The sequence below is a fragment of the Emys orbicularis genome, chromosome 4 (genome assembly GCF_028017835.1).
Source record: "Emys orbicularis isolate rEmyOrb1 chromosome 4, rEmyOrb1.hap1, whole genome shotgun sequence".
Lineage (NCBI taxonomy): Eukaryota > Metazoa > Chordata > Testudines > Emydidae > Emys > Emys orbicularis.
Window position 1 is genome coordinate 110,561,171 of NC_088686.1, and position 22,797 is coordinate 110,583,967.

Sequence of the window (22,797 nt, forward strand, 5' to 3'; positions counted from 1 at the left end):
TGCAAAGCGCCGTTAACAGATAGGCCTGCAGTATTTGGGACGCTGGGAATACGTATGTAATACTAGATTGTATATACATGTATATACAGATATCTTAAGCTATTTCAGCATGGCCCTCTTAACCCACGGTTGTGACGGCTTGACTCCCGACATCCGCGCATAAACGGGTCTGTACTGTAACTTTCTGAACAAAGCAGAGAAATAAGAATCTCATTCTTTGCAATGAAACTTTATTAGAATGACATTTCTACAGAGCTACTTTTGCCAGAACAATTCAGAGAATTTACTCACTTTCAGTTTAGCAGAGAGAGCATCATCATTTTTACTTGTAATAAAGAAGCTTTATAGATTTCTTTCAAGAGAAAGAAAGTCCGGTATTAAGTGAGCACCTACTCTTATCAGCCTTATCTAGGGGCTCCTGTTAAGGTTACTTTCCCAGGGGAAAAAATGACCTCTTCCAGGAAGAGTGCATTACTTTCATTTATTTTAGTGTCAATATTTTTTGCTTTGTTCCTGGATACTTTCCCCCAGAGACTCAGCAAAAGCACCATCTATTGAATACTAGACATTCACCAGGTGGTTCTGCTTTTGCCAGCTCTTAAGTGGAAGGGAAACTTCTAGAAACCTTGATTGACCCATTAAATAGGCATGTTAGAGCTGCCCCTATAGGCTAAAGGCCCAGTTCTTGTAGATGCCTAGTATTCTTTACCTCGGGGAATGAGATGCTCTGATGAGCCTCAAATTTGATACATTCATGAATACACAGCAGGCTGCCAATTCCCTTGAGGGACATTATTCTGCAGAGATTCCATGAATTTTTTTTTGGTAAAAACATTCTACATTGAACTCATTGGTTAACTGCATATATGAAGAGTTCAGATAGAGAGGCAGAAACAGGGAGAGGACAGTGCTCAGCAGATGGTCACATCTGAAACTACACCGTTCACAAAATAATCTTCAGTCCAGGTTTGGACTCTTCCAGGACTTTCAGTTCATCATCCACTTCAGAACTCAAGTAGATGTCATACAGACTGAAAAGAAAAAAAAAACAGTCTCAGCAGGCATGCTATCAAATCAAAGAGTGCTGGAGAGCAAGGCACAGTCACCTCTGGGGAGAAGACACGACAAAAAGGAGCCAATCAGGTTTGAGCCAAAACTGCCTTATTGGCCTTTACTATTCTGCTAGTCCTGGTTCAAGACCAAAGTCCTCAGGCAGAGCTATTAAACCAAGGGTAGCCTTCAGCTGTATTAAGTTGCTAGCAAGGCTATTGAAGGAGAGTCATACAACTGGATTTGTTTCTGCCTAGCATGGTCTAGCTACACAATCCACTGAAGCATCTGCCTCTAGGAACTGCCAGACTGAATCAGACCCATGGTCCATCTAATCCAGGGGTGGGTAAACTTTTTGGCCCGAGGGCCACATCTGGGAATAGAAACTGTATGGCAGGCCATGAATGCTCACAAAATTGGGGTTCGGGAGGGGGTAAGGGCTCTGGTTGGGGGTGCAGGCTCTGGGGTGGGGCCAGAAATGAGGAGTTCAGGGTGTGGGCTCTGGGGTGGGGCTTGGGATGAGGGGTTTGGAGGGTGGGAGGGGGATCAGGGCTGGAGCAGGGGATTGCGGCACAGGAGGGGGTCAGGGGTGCAGGCTCTGGGCAGTGCTTACCTCAAGCGGCTCCCGGAAACAGCAGCATGTCCCCCCCCCCCCCCCCCCCCCCCCCGCCCGGCTCCTACATGGAGGCGCAACCAGGTGGCTCTGCACGCTGCCCGGTCTGCAGGCACCGCCCCTGCAGCTCCCATTGGCTGCGGTTCTTGGCCAATGGAAGCTGCGGGGGCAGTGCTTGGGGTGGGACAGCGTGCAGAGTGGAGCCCCCGGCTGTCCCTATGCATAGGAGCCGGAGGGGGGCCATGCTGCTGCTTCCGGGAGCTGTGTGGAGCAGCCTCCGACCCTGCTCCCCGGCTGGAGTGGGGCAAGCCCCAGACCCTCTTCCAAGCAGGAGCTCGAGGGCTGGAGTAAAATGGCTGCTGGGGCAGATCTGGCCCACGGGCCGTAGTTTGCCCACCCCTGATCTAATCCAATATTCCCCTCTCTGACAGGAGCAAGAATCAAAGGAATTAGAATGGTGTGAGATAGTCTGCCCCCTACATAGATCTCATCCTAATCTCTGATAGTTAGAGATGGGCTTCAGCAGTATGTTTAATGCTTCTTCCAACATTTATCGGAACTCTGGATATTCTTGTCATCTGTATAAACATCCAATCCCATGAGTCCTGACAAGGGCTTGGCCTCAATGACTACTTGTGGCAGAGAAGTTCAGTCTTTTTATGCATTGTGATGCGCATTTCCTTGTATCTGTTTTTTTAAGTTTGCCATCTTTTAATTTAATATTGGCCACGGTCAGACAGGATACTGGACTAGACAGACCATGGGTCTCATCCAGCATGGCAGTTCCTCTGTTCCTAGGGAAGTGGGGGCATGGTCTGGTCAAAGAGCAGGAGATGGAATTAAAATAGCTTCACAGCATGAAGGAGTTAGGGACAGGAAATGTCCCACTGACAAGACCTTTATGTTCTGCTATTTCAATTCTGGGGCATCCCCATGCAGTCACACAGGGACAGCTGTCTCAGCCACAGATTGACTAAGAGCCTGTCCATGCTACAGGTACAAGAGAGAGGGTGTTACTCATCTAGTCCCAGGCTAAGTCACGTCAGAGGATTTAAGGGAAAGTCAGCAAAGAAATTCTTTGGGATATGGCCCAGACAGAATGGGCTAACTTTACATAAAAAACAATGTTTCTTCTTTCTCCCCCCCCCCCCCCCACCTCCTCCTACTGCAGCAGTGGTGTCCACTTGCTTGTCCCTTCCAGCCCTAACCCATTTCCAAGGCTCTTCACAAGGAATAAGGATAGAAATAAAAGCCCGCCACCAAGACTCCCTTCCAGAGCCCAGTCACCTGTGTCAATAAGGAGCTCATGCAAGTCCCTCCAGCTGAGGGGCAGGCAAGCCAGGTGAATCCAGTTACTGGGAGACCATGTGGAAGAGCCGGCTTCTGACAGGGGTCATGTGATTGGCCACCACAGTTCTTGGTTATGTGGCATGGGACACCACCCAGGCAGTGAGCTATTTAAAGCTGCAATGTGGACAGGGCCTTAAAAGGACCAGGCTCAAGTGTTTTCTGTTGCCCTGTCACAGCTTAGTCTGGTCTCTAGGGACAAGGCAGTAAACCATTGTGTCAGGAGCATGGGCAAACAGCCTTAAAAGGGCAGGCAGCTCCTGAAACAGCTGATAGAAGTTTGCCTCCTGCAGGAAGTCATGGATTCCCACGAGACACTAACTTCCTTAGAGCAGGCTTTGCTCGCTGCCCTGTCTCCTCTTGGAAGCCCCCATTCTCCTTTTAATTCCAAGACACCAGCACAATGCTGAGGGAATATAAAATGAGCACCACTTACACTAGTTGCTGTAGTTTGCAATTTGGATGTTTCAGTGATTCACACAGCTTCTTCACACCTTCATCCTCCAGTGAATTGTTACTCAGGTCTAGCTCGGTTAGGCTCGGTTTGGAAGAGAGGATAGTGGCCAGACTCCCACAACAAGCAGCTGAGAGACTGCAGTTACCCAACCTGCAGGGAAAGAGAGAAGCCAAAGTAAGAGGAATACTGACTTAAGAGTCACTTTACTCCTAACAGACCAGAGTTCAGACATCCCAACCAGGACTGCAGCAGGCAGCAATACCACTTGTCATGTGTCTTTCTACCATTTCAGAGGCTGGCACATAGGATAGCTTATGTGTTTTACATGAAGCATGTGCTCCCTCTAAAGACACCAGTGCTCCGGGCCCTTTGTGACTACTTGTTGTAGGCAATCCCTTTCTTCTGGCTCCAGCCACAGAAAGAGAGAGAGCCCATTGCCATCTGTTTGCAGGATGCGCCATACAAGACTTGGGGCAGTATTAGATATTCATGATTAAATTCGGTCCTCTGCTACATGGAAACGCCAGGTGTAACAGAGGACAGAATCTGGCCCTTCCCAGCTAATGGATGGAAATCAAGCAAGCCTACATTAGGCTTGGTGAGTTTTGATGTTGCACAAGTGGAGGTCTCAATTGCATAAGATTAGTGTTCCCACATCTTGTTTCCATTCTTTTGTGCGCACCAGTGTGATCTGTCAGTAGATAGTGTGCTAGGGAACCCAAGACCTATCCAACTTGCATCTGAAGAAGTGAGGTTTTTACCCATGAAAGCTTATGCCCAAATAAATCTGTTAGTCTTTAAGGTGCCACCAGACTCCTTGTTGTTTTTGTAGATACAGACTAACACGGCTACCCCCTGATACTTGACACCATCTAGCCAGGTATGACATCTGACAGTGGTTAGTACCTGCTGCTTCAGAGGAAGGTGCAACAAATCCTGCAATCGGCAGGTTTGGGATAGCCTGACCCTAGGGAGATTCCTCCAGCTCCCCTTTAGTTAGTGTGGCTTATACCCCAAAGACAACATTGGAGTTAACATTTGCTAGTTCTTACCAAAGGGCCAGTTTTAAGTACAAGGAAGAATCTGTGGGAAATGAGGACTTCAAGGGAGACTGTCTTCCAATGAATGCCAACAGCATTCTGTTCCCAGCCATGACTGCTATAACTGAGCATCAGTTCTCAGTTGGAACAATTTGGTATTTTGTAACTGTTTCTTTGTAGCCTCGATGCCTTATCCCCATCCACCCCCATTCTTTATTGGGCAACCAATATCTGCAAGTGAAAGAGTAATAAGTTACTTACCATAGGGACCGTAAGTTACAGTTGGGGTTCATCAGTCCTTCACGGATAATTTCAACCCCTGCATCTCCTATCTTGTTTCCACCCATATGCAGATCTCTCAAGGTCTGGTTTGTGCCAAGAACAGAGCTAATGCTCTTACAGCAGGCAGTTGTGAGACCACATTCCCTTATCCTGCAATGCAAAGGAACAACCAGAACTTCAGGAGCTGAAAGACCGATTGAATGAGCTAATGTGTCTTCCTCTCCCATCTTTAACCTCTGTGACTGCTGACCTCTCCTGAATGCCTCACGTCCTCCCCCTCATGTTGGTGATTAGAGCTATTTAGACGGGTGGGACCACATTCCTAGTGAAGTCTGGGCCTTCTGTCCTTTGCCATCAGTGATTAGATGTGCTATTTTAATCACCCATGTCCTTATCCACTCTCCCAGGTCTGAGGCTCAATTGTCCTGTTGCATCACACTAAGATTATGTCCCCCACCTCAAAGAATGCAAGATCTTCCTTCTTTTGAGGCACATAGCTGCATGCGAGATTAGTTCACTCTGAATGGGATCACTGAGAGACATACCACCATTCACCTTCAACACAGGAGGCATCTCACCTATTGCTAGGTGAATGTGAGGGTGAGGAAAAGCTATCCGTGTAAACAGATGAATCGCATAGATCCTTTTGGCTTAGATAGTAGGAAAGGTTTATTTCACTTGTTAAACCTTCACACAAAGAGGCAGTTCTCTTCCTACCCCAGATCACGTGATGCCAGAGGACCTAGGTCTGGAAGGCTACACCAGGTAAGTATAGAGGTGGGAAAAGAGAAGTTGATGTAGGGAAGACCTTCTGTTACACTTTGACTAAAATTGCCACCATCAGTCAGAGTACTGATTTCTTTAAACCCTTTCAAGGGGGAGCCATGTATATTTATATTGCAGCTAGCAGACAGATTTCTTTCATTGCTAAAGGCGATAGCTTTCCTCGGTGAACAAATTCACTCCCTCTCCTCTACCACAGGAGAAATCCCGAAACACTTGGTGGGATTTAGAGCTCAAGCCTTCAGGCTTTAGAGCAATAGAAAGCCATGGGAAAGCTAGGAATCCAATACAAAAACAGGAAACTAGCAGACCACAACATCCAATTTGCTGTTAAAGCTGCCCTGTCAAACGTCTTTTTCCAAGTCACTGAATGGATTATACTTAATGGGTGGGTTCAAACTTGATGATGCTCAGTTTCCTAGACTTTGAAAAATCTCCCCCATGACCTTTCAAAAAAGTTACCTATGGATTTTAGGAGCACTAGTCCCATTGACTTCAATGGGCTCTATGCTCCAGAATCCCTCTGGGGCCTTGCTAAGCAGAAGAACCACACCACCCTTAGAGGACCTGAATCAGTTAGGACGTTTGTGTGGGCACTGCCTAGTGTAGAAGAGTTATTTTTGTTAATAAAAATAATAAATTAAGACAGTGAACATTGTAAAGGAAGCCAGCAGCAGCTTACCATAGTGCCTCGAGTTTAGCTTTTGGATCCTTCAGTCCTTGACACAGTAGCTCCATTCCTGGGTCTCCCAACCTGTTACCAATCAGGCTCAGCTCTGTTAGGGACTCTTTTGTACTGAGGACATGGGAGAGATCCTTACAGCCAGCAGGTGAGACACCACACTCCCATAACCTGAGGAACACAATAGGAATATTGGATTCTTCAAGATTTGCTTAAGACTTTATATGCTGATCTGGGGTGAATCCTATTTTTACCCAGGGCAGTAGAAATGCAGAACAGTAGAGTCTGTTTTTTTAACTCTAAGAGGCTTGTTATATGCACGCACATTTACTTTACAAGTTCCTTTTGTGTAAGCAGCCTTCTCCTGCTTACATCTTCCCCTTTCCTGCATTAGAGATGAAAATCTCCTTTTTTTAAAAATACAGAAGGTAAGTTGGGTACATAGTGTTGTACAGAAAACTGAACAGAATGACTGAATATTCATTACAGCAGCGTTCTGTCATGCCCTTCTTCCAAGAATTTGATCATTTACTGACCTCACTGTGCTTTCCTGCCTATTCAGTAGTGTTCTTCACCCAACCCTCACTGAGAGAAGGGGTCTGAGGTGCACCCCTGCTTCATAAGGGATTTGTTGACTGAGAAACTCTACATATATCGGGCAAGATCATGCCAGCATAATAAACACAGATGACTTAGAGGATACCAACTTGTGCAGATGTTAAGTAGCCATTGGTGTCCCTTACCATAGCTTCTCTATTTTACAGTTGGGATTCAGTAGCCCCTGGCACAGCAGTGCTACACCTGGATCTCCAATCTTGTTCTCTCCCACAGACAGTTCTGTGAGGGATGGCTTCCTAGCAAGAACAGTGCTGAGATCCCCACAGCTAGCAGCTGTGATACGACAGTTCTCCAGACTGTGGAGAATAGAAGAAACATATCAAAATTCAACAGTTGCTTCTCCATACGTCAGTGTATTAAAGGACATCTACCATCCTGAATACAATCAGGAAGAGAGATTGCAGGCCAGGTCCTCAGCCCGTCTGAATTGGTGCAGCTCCACTGAGTTCAGTGAAGGTATGCCAGCTGAGGATCTGGCCCATTATTCCCCCAGAAGAAACAGTTTGCATCACCCTTCCTTTAGGGCACTATGGTGCTCATTAAACCCACATACTGTGTATGTAACCGATAGAGGCCCAGACAAGTCACCTCTTTATGTTGAGGATCCCTCTTTAAGGAAGTCCTGGGGACAGACAGAGCCAGGGGAGTCCCTGAGACCATAACTCCATTAGAACCACGCTGGGACGGTGCACTCCTGCTGCTGCAGACACACTGGGCCTCCACATGGCTTCCAGCTGATGCTATAAGCTGATTCTGCAGCCTATACTGCGCTTAGAACAGGAGTGCTCTGCCGATCGAGATGGGGCAGGAAACTCAGATCTTGCACCAAACTGTCTCCATGGACTTTACCCCAGGCAAGGAGTGTATTGCCGCACACCATTCTGAAGAGACGTGCACTTTGTTATTCTGAAGCAGTATTCAGACTTAGTTGGATAGTAACTGGTGGGAGACTAGCTAGAGCTGGAGGATAGTAGCTTCCCCTCCCCACTCCCACATAGGAGCCATCGGACATTTTCTTTGCAAGTCTGGTCCACAGTGATGCCACTGCCATTACCATGCAGTGAAGAGTGAAAGCCAGCTCCCTGAATCAAGCACCAAGCAGAATTTAAGCCAGGAGAGTTTTTGCAATTTTCATGGCAACAGAGATGTACCTGGATAAGCCACAGAATTTCTTAAGTATTCCTGGCAGCAAGAAAGTGGTGTGTCTCTGTAAGAGCAGAGTTAGAACTGGAGAGAACTAGCTGTTACTTACTGTAGTGACTGTAAGTTACAGTTGGGATCCATCAATCCCTGACACAGCACTTTTACTGCTGCATCTCCCAGTTTGTTGTTACTTATGTTGAGCACCCTCAGGGAAGGCTTTGTGCGCAGAGCAGAGCACAGCATCTCACAGTTGTCAGGTGACAGTTCACAATACTCTAACCTGCAAAAAAGAAGAAACCAGAGCAAAATAGGAGTCTTCATCATACCACTCAGCTCACTTATGTCAGCAGCGTGGAGATCTTGTCCACAGACCAGACAGGAAGATAGAGCAGAGAGTAAATATACAGATTGCTCATGGCTTTTCATGGGGGGGGGGGGGGGGGGGGGGGAGTCCCCAAACCTCAGCTACTAACTTAATAGCACTTCCATGCTATTGCCAGGGGGCTTCGGTCAGTTTGATTTGAAAGCATCACCAGATGGGGTATCTGCTCAGTTTCAATAGTAAGCCTTTCATAAGATTGCATGCAGGTTTGCTGACAACCACTGTTTAATTCTTGAATTGTAAGAGAGCATACGACCACCACTGCTATGTCTTTCTAAAGGAGGAGAAGAGTTAGTTTCTCCAACTGGTAACCTTTAGTAGAATCAGATCAGAAACCAGACAGTCTTAGAGACCAGAATCAAAAGCAATAAACTGATCAGCAGCACTCCTGCTGGTCATGGAACAAGTTTGTGCTCCCTGTTCTTGACTGGGGTTTGATCAAAGAACATCCAGGTCATTCTGCATTGATAGGCACCTACCACTATTTATTAAGTAAGGTCAGAGGATTGTTTGCAGTGGACAAGAGCCTAAAGTGCTGTGTAAATGGCATGCACCTAATCTCTACCCACTTCACCTTCCCTATAATATGGCTATGGGAAGAGCCAGACTAACCATCCATAACTCTGTGAGAAGTAGATGGTTAAACTGGAGGACAAAGGGTGGTAGTTTGTCCTTTTGAGGAAGGAAGCAGCAAATTCTTCATGCCCAGTTAATTCCTGGCCTCTGCTAAACAAGGGTCTCAGTCAAAGGTGGTTTCGATATGGAGACCTATCCATTGGAAATTGGATTAAAACCACCAATTTGTCTGAATAGTCACAAACTATGCTCCATGGAACATATCCCGATGATCCAATGAATGCAACACTGAGAACCATACAGCAGGTGGTTGGGAAATAAAATGAACAACAAAGATTTGGAGCACTGCTGAAACCACTCAACCTACCAATGAGAATAGCTTTTGGTCACTACCAATCTGGGCTATACTGAGGTGGTCAGACTAGAGACCAGGCCACAACATTACAAGGCCTTGGGTCCATCCAATCCCCACTAAAATGGTTTATCAGATATTTCCCCCCTGCAGATATTCACTTTTTTGCAGCTGGAGGCAAATTTACTGCTGGTTACGAGAGATGACAGAACTCCACTCCCAACCTACCCATCCACCTGAGTTTTGTCTAGCACCTTACAATGTCAAGCATCCATGAAAGAACCAAGGAGGCCAGTGATTACTTACTGTAACTTCTGTAGCTTGCAGTTGGGATCCATCAATCCTTCACACAGCACTTTTACACCTGAAGTTCCTAGTTTGTTATCACCCAGCTGCAGCTCTGTCAGAGTTGGTTTTGTGCTCAGAACAGAACGGAGATGCTTACAGCAGGCATCTGTTAGATTGCAGTTCTGCAGCCTGAGGGAGAAAAGAAACCGGCATATGAGGAATAGAATTCCTCAGAATTCACCATGTTCTCCTCAGAGACTGGTGTATCCTCCACTATTTGGCTTCATAATCCATTGTAGTGCTGCAGTGTATTATGCTTCAGTGCCTTTACAAAGCATCTGCAATTCTACCAAAATTATTACATGCCAAGCTAAATACTATGATAAGGCCAGACCCAATAATCTCTGCCTCAATAAAAAATTTTAATCAGCTAGTTTTAGAGTTGCAGTAACAAGGGGCTTCCATGTTTTTTTAATAACGTCTTGGTACAGCAGCCATAGCAGAGAAGAGAATTTCTTCCATTAAATAATGACAATATTCCAATGTATCTATGCAGCAATGTTGTTCTACATAGAACAAGTCTAAGCCAACAAAAGGCTATTCCTAGCTAGAAAACAAGGGAATCTTACCTTTGACTCCCTAGAGCGAGGGCACAGTAGTCAAAAATAAAAATCTAAGCCAAATATTGGCTTACATCCCCCATTGATGTGTAGGTGTTACACTGTGGATATTTAACTACTGTATCCTGCAGGACATATCAGTCGTCTGCTGCCACTGAGAGCAGGTAAAGGTCTCTCTCCAATGCTGTTTCTGGTAGGAGTAGTTGCATGACAGCTGCAACATTACCAGGAAGGGGGGTTGATTTAAATCACTCAGAGGAGCCAACAACCTGTACAACATCTTAATGGAGTTCTGTATGGAAGTTTGCTTTTTAGAAAAGTTCGATGTTTCTGATTTAATCTTTAACACATAGACCTAGGTAAACAGTGGATGTTTAACATGCACTGAACTGCCCACAAAAAAAAAAAAAAAACCCACACACCCAAGCAACCTAGCTTAGGAGAGAAGCTAATGAATTTGTGATTGGCGCTCTTGAGAAACTTGAGGTTTAAAAAGAAACTATTTGAAATGTGACTCAATAACTAGTGTTCCATCCTCTTGGGGAAAGTATTAGATCCACTTATTACAAGGCCTATCTTAAAAACAAGATGTCTGATTTACTTAATATTTTGGCTCCCCTCGCCTGCAATTTTTTTAAATTGCTCTTCTCACTAGAGGACACTAGAAGTTTGAAGCCCACAGAACTGTTGAGGGACCAAAAGTCAGCCTTGTAACCATTCCCCGCCAAGGTAAACCCTGGGTGGCTGCCAGCTGTCTAGACCTTATCTTGGTCTTTGAAGTGCCAAGATCCATTTATGTACTATAGTCTTGGTGGTAAACAAGTGAGCAGAACAGATTAAAACCCCAAATATATGTAGCTATTGAAAGAGTTCTCTTTGAAGACTGGAGGGGGTGGTATTTGGGAGGTGTTAAAAGCTGCTATAGACAAGTGGTTCTTGCTCTTTCTTGAGCTGCCCTGGCCAAATAATCAGAGCTGGGAAAAGTCAGCCATTTCTAGTCCAGTTAGGGATCAGATTCTTCCAGTCATTACTCAGGAAGTGTTTGAAGTTGCATCAGTTTACTTTCCCTACCAATAAACGAGAAGCCATTTGATAAGGAATTCAGGGTTTTCTGAGGCGTTTACAGAGTACAGAAAATATAGGGCCAGATCCTCAGCTGGAATAAATGGGCATAGCTCCATTGAAGTCAGTGGAGATGCATTATTTACCTCAGCTGATGATCTGGCCCAAGGGTTTAGTTACTCACAATGCATTGATCAAGACCGATAAGCATTCTAGTGCAACACAACCACCAGTCTGAGATTTACCAGAGTTTCTGTAAGTTGCAGCTTGGAGTCATCAACCCTTTACACAGCAGTTCCACTCCTGAGTCTCCCAATTCATTGTTATTCAGGGTTAGCTCTGTCAGGGTCTGGTTTGAACTGAGGACAGAGCCAATATCCTTACAGTGACTAGCAGAGAGATTGCAATCATCCAGCCTGCAGGGAAGATAGATGGCATTAGTCCTAACAATTCATTCTGCTCACCTCAATGACTGAAGAATTCCCCATCAGCGATGTATTTATTAAACAAGATAATCAGTTATTTAGACCCTAAGTCAGTCCCTGGAGTGTATCACAGCAAATCCACATGCAGCTTGTTGTGCAGACAAAGCCCACTCCACTACCCAGGCTTGGCAGGAGACGGGATTCTCCTGCATTACTAATTTCAGAGTAGCAGCCGGGTTAGTCTGTATCCGCAAAAAGAACAGGAGTACTTGTGGCACCTTAGAGACTAACAAATTTATTTGAACATAAATAGTTTCGTGGGCTACACTAATAGCCAATTCAATTACACTAATTGAATCTATTTCCCCATGTTAAGTTCTCCTCACACTTTCTATGGGTCATCTCGATTATCACTTCAAAAGTTTTTTTTTCTCCTGCTGATGATAGCTCATCTCAATTGATTGGCCTCTTACAGTTGGCATGACTACTTCCACCTTTTCATGTTCTCTGTATGTATAAATATCTTCTCTCTGTGTGTTCCATTCTATGCATCCGAAGAAGTGGGCTGTAGCCCACAAAAGCTTATGCTCAAATAAATTTGTTAGCCTCTAAGGTGCCACAAGTACTCCTGTTCTTCCTGCATTACTGGGGCTCTGCTACTGTAGAAGTGGAAATAAGATTCTGCCAGAGACAGACTGAATGGAACTCCTCCATCTGTGCCACTTAGAAGATGGCATGTGCCCCAAACCCCCTCTCTAGCCAACAGAGCTTTAGCCCTGGGCTGCAGCTAAGTTTAGTTTCTTCACCAACAAGTTAGCCAGTTCATCAGGCAGCAGGAGTGCACCTGAATCCAAAGGTCCAGAGGGCAATGTAGAAGCTTTTAGGCAGACTGTGTAGTGACACCAAATGAACTGGTCCTTTGCCAGGCTTTCCAGTCAAAGAGAGACTTCCAAGACTGCTCTGGCATGCATAGCTCATATGGCCTCTGCCCACATCCTTATTGCCTTCCTGGCAATTATCAGCTGCTGTCACCTTCTCAGCCTCTATGCCTTGGGCAGCCAAGTCTCTGCTCAGAATGCAGTTCTAATCACTGGCACGTAGCCCAGGTTCCCTCAGGGCATCCCATCCCCATGGGAGGACTCAGACAGTCAGAGCTAGTTCCACATAACTCACATATCAAAGGCCTACGCAATCCTTCCTACCCGACCCAAAGGAAATCGCCCTCAATCTGCTGCTCCTTCCCCACTAGCTTAATGCTCGTTTTGCCCACCCAGAGGAGCAAGAGGTCAGCCCAGGAGTACAGATTCCCAGCAAGAGGAGGTGGAGCAGTGTGGTACCAACTCTTTCTAGCACTCCCTACCTCCCAGCAGAGCACTCGCTAGCTGACCGGGCTAAAATCGAAGTTATATACTCTTGGTGGCTGCCAGAGCATGTAGGATTAAAAGTGAAAGGGAGAGAGACTTTCCACATGTTAAAATGCTGGTCAATTTATAGCATTTGGTAAGACTGGTCATGAAATGCCATAGGGAAGGAGTTTGACTGGCACTCCCATCAAGGGGTACTTTTTTAGCCTAAAACCCACCTTTCTGGATGGAAAGAAGATAGAGACACCAACCCCCTGCAAATAAACATTCTACCAAGGAAGACAGGAACACCAGAACAGTGGCAACATATTTAAATAGTCATTGAAGTAGGGCTACCATATGTCCGGATTTCCCCGGACATGTCCGGCTTTTCGGTCTATAAATAGCCGTCCGGGGGGGATTTTTAAAAATCTTAAAATGTCCGGGATTTCCCCCCGTCGGCTATTTATAGATAGAAAAGCGGCGGCCAAGCGCCGCTGGGCAGCCAAAGCCCCTTCCCGGCTCCCCCCATCCCCTGCAGCCTTACCATGCTGTCCGGCCCCGCAGCTGTCTTCCCCCTCCTCCCCTCCCCTGAACGCTCCGCCCACCTGCTCCTCCCCCTCCCCTGCTTCCCGCGAATCAGATCTTCGCGGGAAGTCTGAAAAGAAGCAGGGGCAGGTGGGAGGCAGCAGCAGGTAAGCTGGGGCGGGGGGCACGAGGAGGAGAGCTTCGGGGAGGCGCGGCCCTGGCCGAGCGGCTCCCTCCGGGCCCGGGCCGAGCGGCGCCCAGCAGCCCCAGCGGCGCCCAGCAGCCCCGGCCCGGCCCCAAGCCCCGCAACCCCGGCCGGAGCGCAGCCCGATTCCTGGGCTCTTTAAAGCCGGCCCTGGTCAGGGGACAGGGAGGGGGGGTTGGGACAGTCAGGGACAGGGAGCGGGGGGGTTAGATGGGTCTGGGGGGGCTGTCAGGGGGGCAGGGGTGTGGAGAGGGGTTGGGACAGTCAGGGACAGGGAGCGGGGGGGTTAGATAGGTCTGGGGTTCGGGGGGGCTGTCAGGGGGCAGGGGTGTGGAGAGGGATCGAGGCAGGCAGGTAGCAGAGGGGGTTGGATGGGTCAGGAGTTCTGGGGGTCCTGTCGGGGGCGGGGAGCAGTTGGATAGGGCATGGGAGTCCCCGGGGGTCTGTCTGGGGGCGGGGGTGTGAATATGGGGTGGGGGTGTGGATAAGGGTCGGGGCAGTCAGGGGACAGGTAGGGTCGTAGGGCGTTCTCAGGAGGGGGCAGTCAGGGGACAAGAAGCAGGGCAGCTTAGATAAGCGGTGAGGTTCTAGGGGGCAGTTAGTGGCAGGGGTCCCAGGAGGGGGCAGTCAGGGGACAAGGAGCGGGGGGGGTTCTGAGGGGGGCAATCAGGGGGTGGGAAGTGGGAGGGAGTGGATGGGGGTGGGGCAGGGGCGGGGCTAGAGCGGGGCTCCCCCCCCCCCAGTGTCCTCTTTTTTGCTTGTGGAAATATGGTAACCCTACATTGAAGACATCACTACTTTGGTGTTTTTGATCTATGCTGAATTTGAACCCAGACTGAGTTCATACCAAGGACTAGGTTTCTTTAGATAAGCATGTCTTCATGAGCGTCCTACATAGGAGGAGCAGAATCCTTCCGTCATGAGCAAGTTTGCAGTATCACATAGCAACAATACTGCAGTTAATATTGTCCCTGAAATGCAGTAAACATTCTGTTCCCTTCCCCTCTCCCCCCCCCCGCCCCAAAATCTTGTAGACTCCTCCCTCCACCCTTTAGGACAGGGGTTCTCAACCTTTTTCTTTCGGAGGCCCCCACAGCATGCTATAAAAACTCCCCGGCCCACCTGTGACAACTGTTTTTCTGCATATAAAAGCCAGGACAAGCATTAGGGGGTAGCAAGCAGGGCAACTGCCAGGTGGCCCGGAAAGCTAAATTGCTCAGACTTCAGCCTCGGGTGGCGGGGCTTGGGGCCCTGGGCTTCAGCCCCATGTGGTGGGGGTTTGGCTTTCTACTCTGGGCCCCAGCAAGTCTAATGCCGGCCCTGCTTGGCAGCCCCCCTGAAACCTGCTCACAGCCCCCAGACCCCTGGTTGAGAACCACTGCTTTAGGAAACTATTCAGCTTAGTTGCTATATGGTCTCTTCTAGGGGGAAAAACTGGTACTACCTGACAGTTTTGCTCGTGTTCATGGAAGATTTAAGCTCGGTCCATCTGGACGCACTCATCTCTTCACACTGGATGTCAAGGTCCATTTTAAATGCTGATGCAAGACCTGAAGATTTAACAAGATGACAGTGAGTAATTTCTGAAGCAGAACAACAAACCCAGCATTCCCTCTTCAAACCCAACCAGTTATGCTTGGGCAGCTGGATTTATAACCCTCTGCGCCACAAGTTACAGTTGTGCAACTTGCTCTTTTTACACATGGCCGATGTTGAAAGGTTACAGACACTAACTCCATATTTGCAACGTTGAGATAGATCAGGTAGTGGCCAGACTAACCCAGCAGAGGCCCCTATCTGGTGGCTGGATGGTATGTGCATCCTACAGAGTTATTGCAACAGTCAGCCAAGACCCTTGTGGTTTTTAGGCAACTGTTCAACCCAGTGAGAAGAGAGGGAGGCTCTTTTTGGCTACGTGACAGTGTGCACTTTCCAAAGGCAATGGGGACCATTTTGTAAATATTGCACTGGCGTCCAAACGGCACAGTACATGTGTGTACTTCAGGGAGAGCATGGGAAGTCTGATAGGAGTCTAGGACCTAGTGATCTCTCATAAGAGTACATATGGAGAGGAGGAGAGTCATGGGAATGGACAGGTTCCATGTTAACAAAAATCTCTCAGTCAAAAACCAGTTTACTGGAAAGCAAAGTTCATGGGGCTGGAAGGATCCAGCACCATTCAGACATGAATCAGACTCTCACCAGTTCACCTGGTGCAGAGTGCAGAGCTATGGGCAGTGGGAGACATTCAGATGGCATGCTCTGCTCTGCATGCTCCAGGGGGCATTTTGTCATTTTTTAACCTACCAACCCCCTTCCTGTACGGTTAGCAAAAGCGGGTACCACACAGAACAGAGGCAGCGTTTGAATTGTTTGCATGAATCAGGATATGGCAACACTGTAGCCTTGGAAAGGTAATACACACCAGTAAGTGGCTGGGCACATTTTTTTGTGGTTTCTGTATTTTTATGTTCAGCCATTGGTGTCACCCAAAAGAGCAATTTTGAGTTACAAGCATCTGAGAAGCATGGTGTTTTTTGTTCCACAATCATATTACAAGTTATGATCTATATACAGTAAACCTGTATTACAGGTCAGAGGGGTTCCACAGTCTTTATACACAATACTTTACAATAGGTTAAAAATATGCCAAAACAAATAGCTAAGCCTAAACCCATAAATCTCGCAGTTTAGCAGCCTGATTCTACAAACACTTACTAACCTGGAAAGTACCACTGTACTATCTAGGTCTACATTTGGCTAGCTTGTTACCCTACACCATGTGTAAGTGACTACACAATCTGACTGCAGTGCAGAGTGGGTGACAATGCCCTCATTCTGATTGGTTAGTGGAGATGACTATACACAATGCAGTGATGAATCAGACCCATAGAAGTCTAATCTACACTAGCAAAGAAGGGTGTTTTTTAGAGTTAAACATTATTTGAAACACCACTTCAGCTGTGTCCACACCAGGCGTGATCACTTTTCAAATCGTGTTCGCTAGCTGTGGTCTACCCGAAGGGGAGATATAGACAGTGAGCAACTAACAAGTTTTTGAAGGCGTTAAACTGGATCTACTCTAGGTGCCAAGTGGTATTTCAAGTCATGCTACCTAGGTCAAGTTCATTAACATTCTCCTCCTACACTGGCCCAAACCAGAGTGGAATAGTTAGGAACAAGCACTGCGCACTACAGCTAATTCTTCCTCATACTTCTAATTCTGTCCTCCCCACATCATTTTTTTTTTAACATAATTAAAGATGGAGAGAGTAAGTTAGGGATCCCAAATAAAGGGGAGTTTTTCCATAGAGGCGAGTCTGGTAACAATGCAGTCCCCCAGAGACTGTCTCCTCGCACAAGAAGTATAGCATACAACAGGGAAATCTTACTGGAAAGCATAAATAATCCCTCCACTCTAACATGAGAAGATGGGAGCACGCTGTTGTTCTAAATCTAGCATACAGTTCCCAGCATCTCTGTGTTGCAGGTAAATACTACTACAGTACATAGACTCATGTTCTTAAAGCTCATTCAGAAGGAGCAGACACAGCTAGTCCCACAGCTGACACAGAATGGTAGAGCTCCACTAGTGTCAATTGAGGTATAATCATTAATACCAACTGAGGCTAGGACTTGTACTGACTAACATTAACAGCCAGATTTATCACACATTGCATAGTATTCACCCACTCCCCCAAAACAAGCAGACAAAAGCAGAAGCTTGGAAGGCAGGGATTTTAATTTTTAGAAGTCTGTGACCCATCTCATTGCCATAATATCAGAATCTAGTTAGTCAAAGGGATTAAGTTACTGTGTACGAAACAAAAAATTATCTGCTATCCAAAAACATTAAAAATGGTAAGTGGAGAAATATATTATAGAAACATACAATCTATAAAATAGAAACATCATAATAGAGCAAAACCTTCCCTGATTCCCCATCCTCCTTCTCTCTGAGCTCAGAGATTCACTCAGCAGCTTTTCCTCCTCCATACCTTCCTTTGAATCCAAACAGAGCCAAAGGGACCTAGGCCAGAGCAGCTGTATTTATTGGCCCCCAGATTGGCTTTTTCAAGAACCTGCCCTACTTAGCATGCTCATCCTTCTTGGTCTCCATTATAAAGGACATGTGATTAAGGTATTCTTCTCCCCTGTGTGCCATGTTATAGCGGAAGATGTAGGCAATTAGCTGTCTTCCTTTACAATAAACTCATAATACTAGAGTACAACTGACACCATACGGGTCTTGTTTGAGTTTCTTTGGTGGGGAATTAGTCTTTTGTTCCTCCCTTTGGTAAGGGGATGAAGGATTCTGATGTGTTGGGGAAAGGTGTTTGAGTTCCTCTCTCCAGCTAATTATCAGTGCTATTTATGGCCCTATAATGAGCTCTCTGTGAGATCCCTGTGGCCCTTAGGGAGCTCACTGTGGAAGCAGGGCTTAGGTGGGGAGCTAAAAATCTTACATACAATCTCTTCCCCCATGTTAAGTAACTCCTTGTTTTCATCTCTCTTTCTCTAACAGGTTCTTCCCTTACCTCCTCCTGTCATTTTAGATTTCTTTTCCCACTTGCTCCCCACACCCACATTATTTTTGGCCTTTATTCTTCCCTCTTTTCTGTCTTCCTTCTCATCTGTGAGGAAATGAGAGGTAATAGTGTCCTCCCTTCTCTTTCTTCCTCTGCATATCTACTTGATGAATTCTCTCAAACTAACATGCTCTGCCACTGCTCTGATCTGCCTGCACTTGTTTTGTTTAACGGCTATTCTCTTTCTCCTCCTAGGACTGTTATCCCTTCTCTGCTTACCCAGAGACACAGAAAGGTCAGGAGTGACATGATAGTGAAGCAGTCTTTGGGCCTCACTTCCAGAGGTGCTGAAAATCTGTAGCCACGACCGACTTCAGCTGGAGAGAAGGGTGTTCAGCACTTGTGAAAGCTAGGCCCTAGCTGGCTGAATCCTGTTGCTCCTGCTTGCCCAATAGGAAAGTTAGGAGCCTAAATACCTTTGTGGGTATGAGCCAAAGTGCTCTGTCCAGGAGCAGCTTAAAAGGTGGTTCTCTGCTGTTAGTGGATAGTGCCTTGCACCTATTACTTGTTTTTTCTCTTCTATCCTGTCTCTTATCTTAGCTAGAGGGGATGATTTAGGGGCCCAAGCCTCATGCTTGAAATACCTACACTCCCTGTTCAGCAGAAGTGACTCAGCCACTCTGTCTTCAGAGGTTGAGCAACTGAACTCCATGCAGATTGTCTCTCAAAGTGAGGTTCTGCCTGCCTACAAGCACTGAAAAGCCCAAGTACTTTTCCATGAGAGAAAGGGGCTGTCCTCGTATCCCTTGTGAAAACTCCAGGGGGTGTGGTAGAAACACTTAAGCAATCTCCTGTGTATATGACTACAAGGCACTAGTCATGCTAAGTCACCAACTGTTCTCTTTCCCCAGCCTCCCCCTTTTCCCTTTCTATGCTTAGTTCTATCGCCGTCATTCCTTTTCCCTCCATCCGGCTAGGTTCCTCTTGGTAAGTGCCACCACCCTGTTCCTCCTTATATGAGGTCTTTAAACCAAGATTTGAGGACTTCAATAACTCAGACATAGGTTAGGGGTTTGTTACAGAAGTGGGTGGGTGAGATTCTGTGGCCTGCATTGTGCAGGAGGTCAGACTACATGATCATAATGGTCCCTTCTGACCTTAAAGTCTACGAGTCTAGTCTCCTGCCTTCAGTGTGGGAGCTCCGCTCCTGGGATTTCTGCACCATCAGGAATATTCCTACACTAGCTCTTCCTGCACTCTGAGATCTTGATGACGGGGCACTGCCTGATAGACAGGAACAGGCCCCTATCAATTCTCCAGACTCCCTGGTCTCCAAGCAGAGTGGAGGATCATCCCCCAACATGGGAGCTCAGAGGGGGGAGCGCCCATAGGACAGGTGGAGCAATTGTAGGAGTGACCTAGACTAGACCAAGTAGGACATTTTTAAACTATTCTTCTCTTATCCCTTTTTTTACTGTCTCGTTGCTCCTCTCCCACCACACAATTTGTTGCAGTGTTTCCCCTTTGCTCTCCATCCTCTGCTCCTTTTCCCTCAGTGTGTGTACATCAGGAGTTGGTTCTTTTTCACTCTAAGAGTAGGGAGTCTATTATTTTTATTCTCTGCAAATAAGTACAGCCACCTAACACAGGAAGCAGAGGGGTGGGAGGAAAGATCCAAGGCACAGCAGCAATCTTCAGCTTCCCCTGCACAAGCAGGGATCTCTGCTCTCTCGAGCTGTGTGATTCCTTTGTTTCCCACCTGTTACCCAGGCCCCATGTCGCCTCTATACAGGCAGCAATAGCTCTGAGCATCAAGCCAGCCCCACTCCCCTTCCTGTCCTCAATGGCCTGTCACTGGCTACGGCTTCACTACAGGGGGGGGTCGATTTAAGATACGCAAATTCAGCTACGCAAATAGCGTAGCTGAATTCGACGTATCGCAGCCAACTTACCCCGCTGTAAGGACGGTGGCAAAATCGACCTCCGCGGCTTCCTGTCGACGGCTCTTACTCCCACCTTCGCTGGTGGAGTAAGAGCGTCGATTCGGGGATCGATTGTCGCGTCCCGACGGGACACGATAAATCGATCCCCGAGAGGTCGATTTCTACCCGCCGATTCAGGCAGGTAGTGTAGACCTAGCCCATGCTATCCAGAAACAGCAGCTTCCCCCCACTGCGTATCCCAGCACCCTTCTGAGGGTGGCCTGTTATGCCCAGCTTCCCCAGAGATGCCGCTACATGAGCAGGATCAGCAGGGAGAAGACCTCAGTCTCCAGAACTCAGGAGACCTACCCTTCGCCATTGTCCACCCATCTGGTACCTCCTCCTGATCTTTGCTTCAGAGCTCTTACTGCTCTAATGCTTTGGCCTCTCTCTTGGAGCTAACTACTGTTGTGATTGCCATTCATGTATTCCCTTTGTTACCACTCCGGCCAAGCCAATGTAATCATGCCACCTGTTCTTGTCCGCCTTCAAACTCTTCCCCCTCCAGGCCCCTTCCCCATCACCCCATCTCTCTTCCTCTCCTATGCTGCATTGCCCAAAATAGGGACAGACAACAGCAAGTGGAAGAAAAGGAGAGTGTAAAAAGTTCTCACAATAATTAAAGTCTGTAGGAGCAAGTTCTCAGCTGTTTTAAATAGGTGTGGTTCTATTGACTGAAATTGTGTTTTACCCATTTACACAGCAGAAAATTAGGCTTTGTTTATAGCCATGAATATTTACAAAAAAAAGCTAACCTACACAGCATCCCATTAAACCCAAAGCAAACATAAGTAATCACGTAGTCTTGTAGTAACCTTTGTCCGTTTTCCCCTGAAGCCCACGCTCCTTTGTGATCACTTGTCATATTAAAGAACTTACAATTAAGTTCTGGGACACAGTCATTTAATTGTTCTATAAATTACTGTACAAATCATAGGATGCTGTATAAATATTACCTTAATTAAATCACATAGATTGCTGCCTCATAGCTAGGGTTATGCAGCTTAAATAAATACCAACATCCAGTAGGCAAAGATTGTAAAATACTACACAAAGCAGTTTTGAGAGGATGATGCCTATGCAGAGAGTGCATGACTAAGCTGACAATGTGGAACGAAAATGCTCAATACAAACTTTCTGAAAAGAAAAGTATTGCAGGACCCACAAAAAGAGAACAGAAAGCTCAGTTACAAAGGGTGTAAAACAACCTGCAGCCACTGCCTCAATACTGCCAATAATTCAATATAGCAAAGGGGCTTTTATTGAATATGCATACCTAACTTAAAGGCTAAAAAGCCACAGTCTACACAGATCAGCTAGAACTGGGGGGGGGGGAGGAAAAAGGCTCAAAAAAGGATTTGGGGGAAGGGGATGGATATTAGGTGAAAGCTTAACTATGAGCAGCTGATTTTGCAGCCATGTCAGGGTATCTGAATGAACTGGAACAGTATCAGGAGTATATAGGATCTGCATATCCAGCATAGACCACCACAGCAAAGGGCCAATTATTGCTGTTGTGATCTGCAAGTCCCTGGTGGCAAGCAAGTTTCTCAACACTAAGGTGTCTGAGGAAGGCATTGCAGGTCTTGTTATTCACTTGTACCAGGGTCCTCAACAGATCCTTCTCGGGATCAAATGCTAGCAGGTTAGGGTGGAATCAAACAGTGATTCGGGACTTAAAAAACAAACTCACCTCAAGAATGAGCACGGGAGAGAAACCTATACAGAAGCGACTAAAAAGAAGTCACTGTGCTCTGAGGATGAAAAGCAGGAGGTGGTTCAAGGATTTACTGAGGTTCAGAATGCTCTGAAACACTTCCGTTTAGTCTCCCTGACCATCTGGGAGTCACCACGTTTTAGGCCTGACAGCGTGGAAACCCATCCCAACAGCAAACGGAGTCAAAGATGGGTGTGTTAAAAATACAGTGGAATAACTAGACACAATGCTTAATTTGTAATGAAAGAGGTGCTGGGGCTCACGCAATATTTTTACTTTCATAACTGACGCAGCAAACCCAGAAGTGCCGGGGCTATGAACTGCCCAGCCTAGAGATGCAGGGGCTCAGCCCTGGCAAATATTAAACCTTGATTAGATACCAGCATTTCAGACAAAACGCACCCGTAAGTGGCTTGGATTCAAGTGAATTCACTGTAATTTTCCTAACCAATCTGGATAAGAAATGAAGCATCCCCACCCCTCTTTTGCATTTCAGTCCTGAAATCACATTGCCAACGATGCATTCAAGAGACAGATTTTCCCCAACAACCCCCAGCAGGATTTGCAAAACCCTGGCTCAGTTAAAGTATGTCTAAGCCTGCAAATAGAACTCCTGCCAGACGCCTGCGCTGTGGTTAACAGGCATAAAGCTACAGTTTGATAAGAGCATTTAGCAGAAAGAGAGAGAGAGAGAGAGAGAGAGGGAGGAAAAGATCCTGTTCCTACCAGATCCTCTGCCTCGGCCCGAAGAGAGAAGCGGAATTCCTGCCCTG

The 22,797-nt window shown here is 46.7% G+C and overlaps 1 protein-coding gene across 1 annotated transcript; it reads right to left on the bottom strand.

Moving 5' to 3' along the window:
* Positions 1 to 225: 225 nt before the first annotated feature.
* On the bottom strand, positions 226 to 22,797 carry RNH1 (ribonuclease/angiogenin inhibitor 1). The gene is made up of 10 exons (XM_065403516.1): positions 22,751 to 22,797; positions 15,241 to 15,346; positions 11,541 to 11,711; positions 9,632 to 9,802; positions 8,125 to 8,295; positions 6,998 to 7,168; positions 6,255 to 6,425; positions 4,769 to 4,939; positions 3,447 to 3,617; positions 226 to 1,031 (listed from the first exon to the last, which is right to left on the bottom strand). The coding sequence occupies exons 2-10, from the start codon at positions 15,324 to 15,326 to the stop codon at positions 944 to 946; spliced, it is 1,371 nt and encodes a 456-aa protein (XP_065259588.1). The 5' UTR covers positions 15,327 to 15,346; positions 22,751 to 22,797; the 3' UTR covers positions 226 to 943.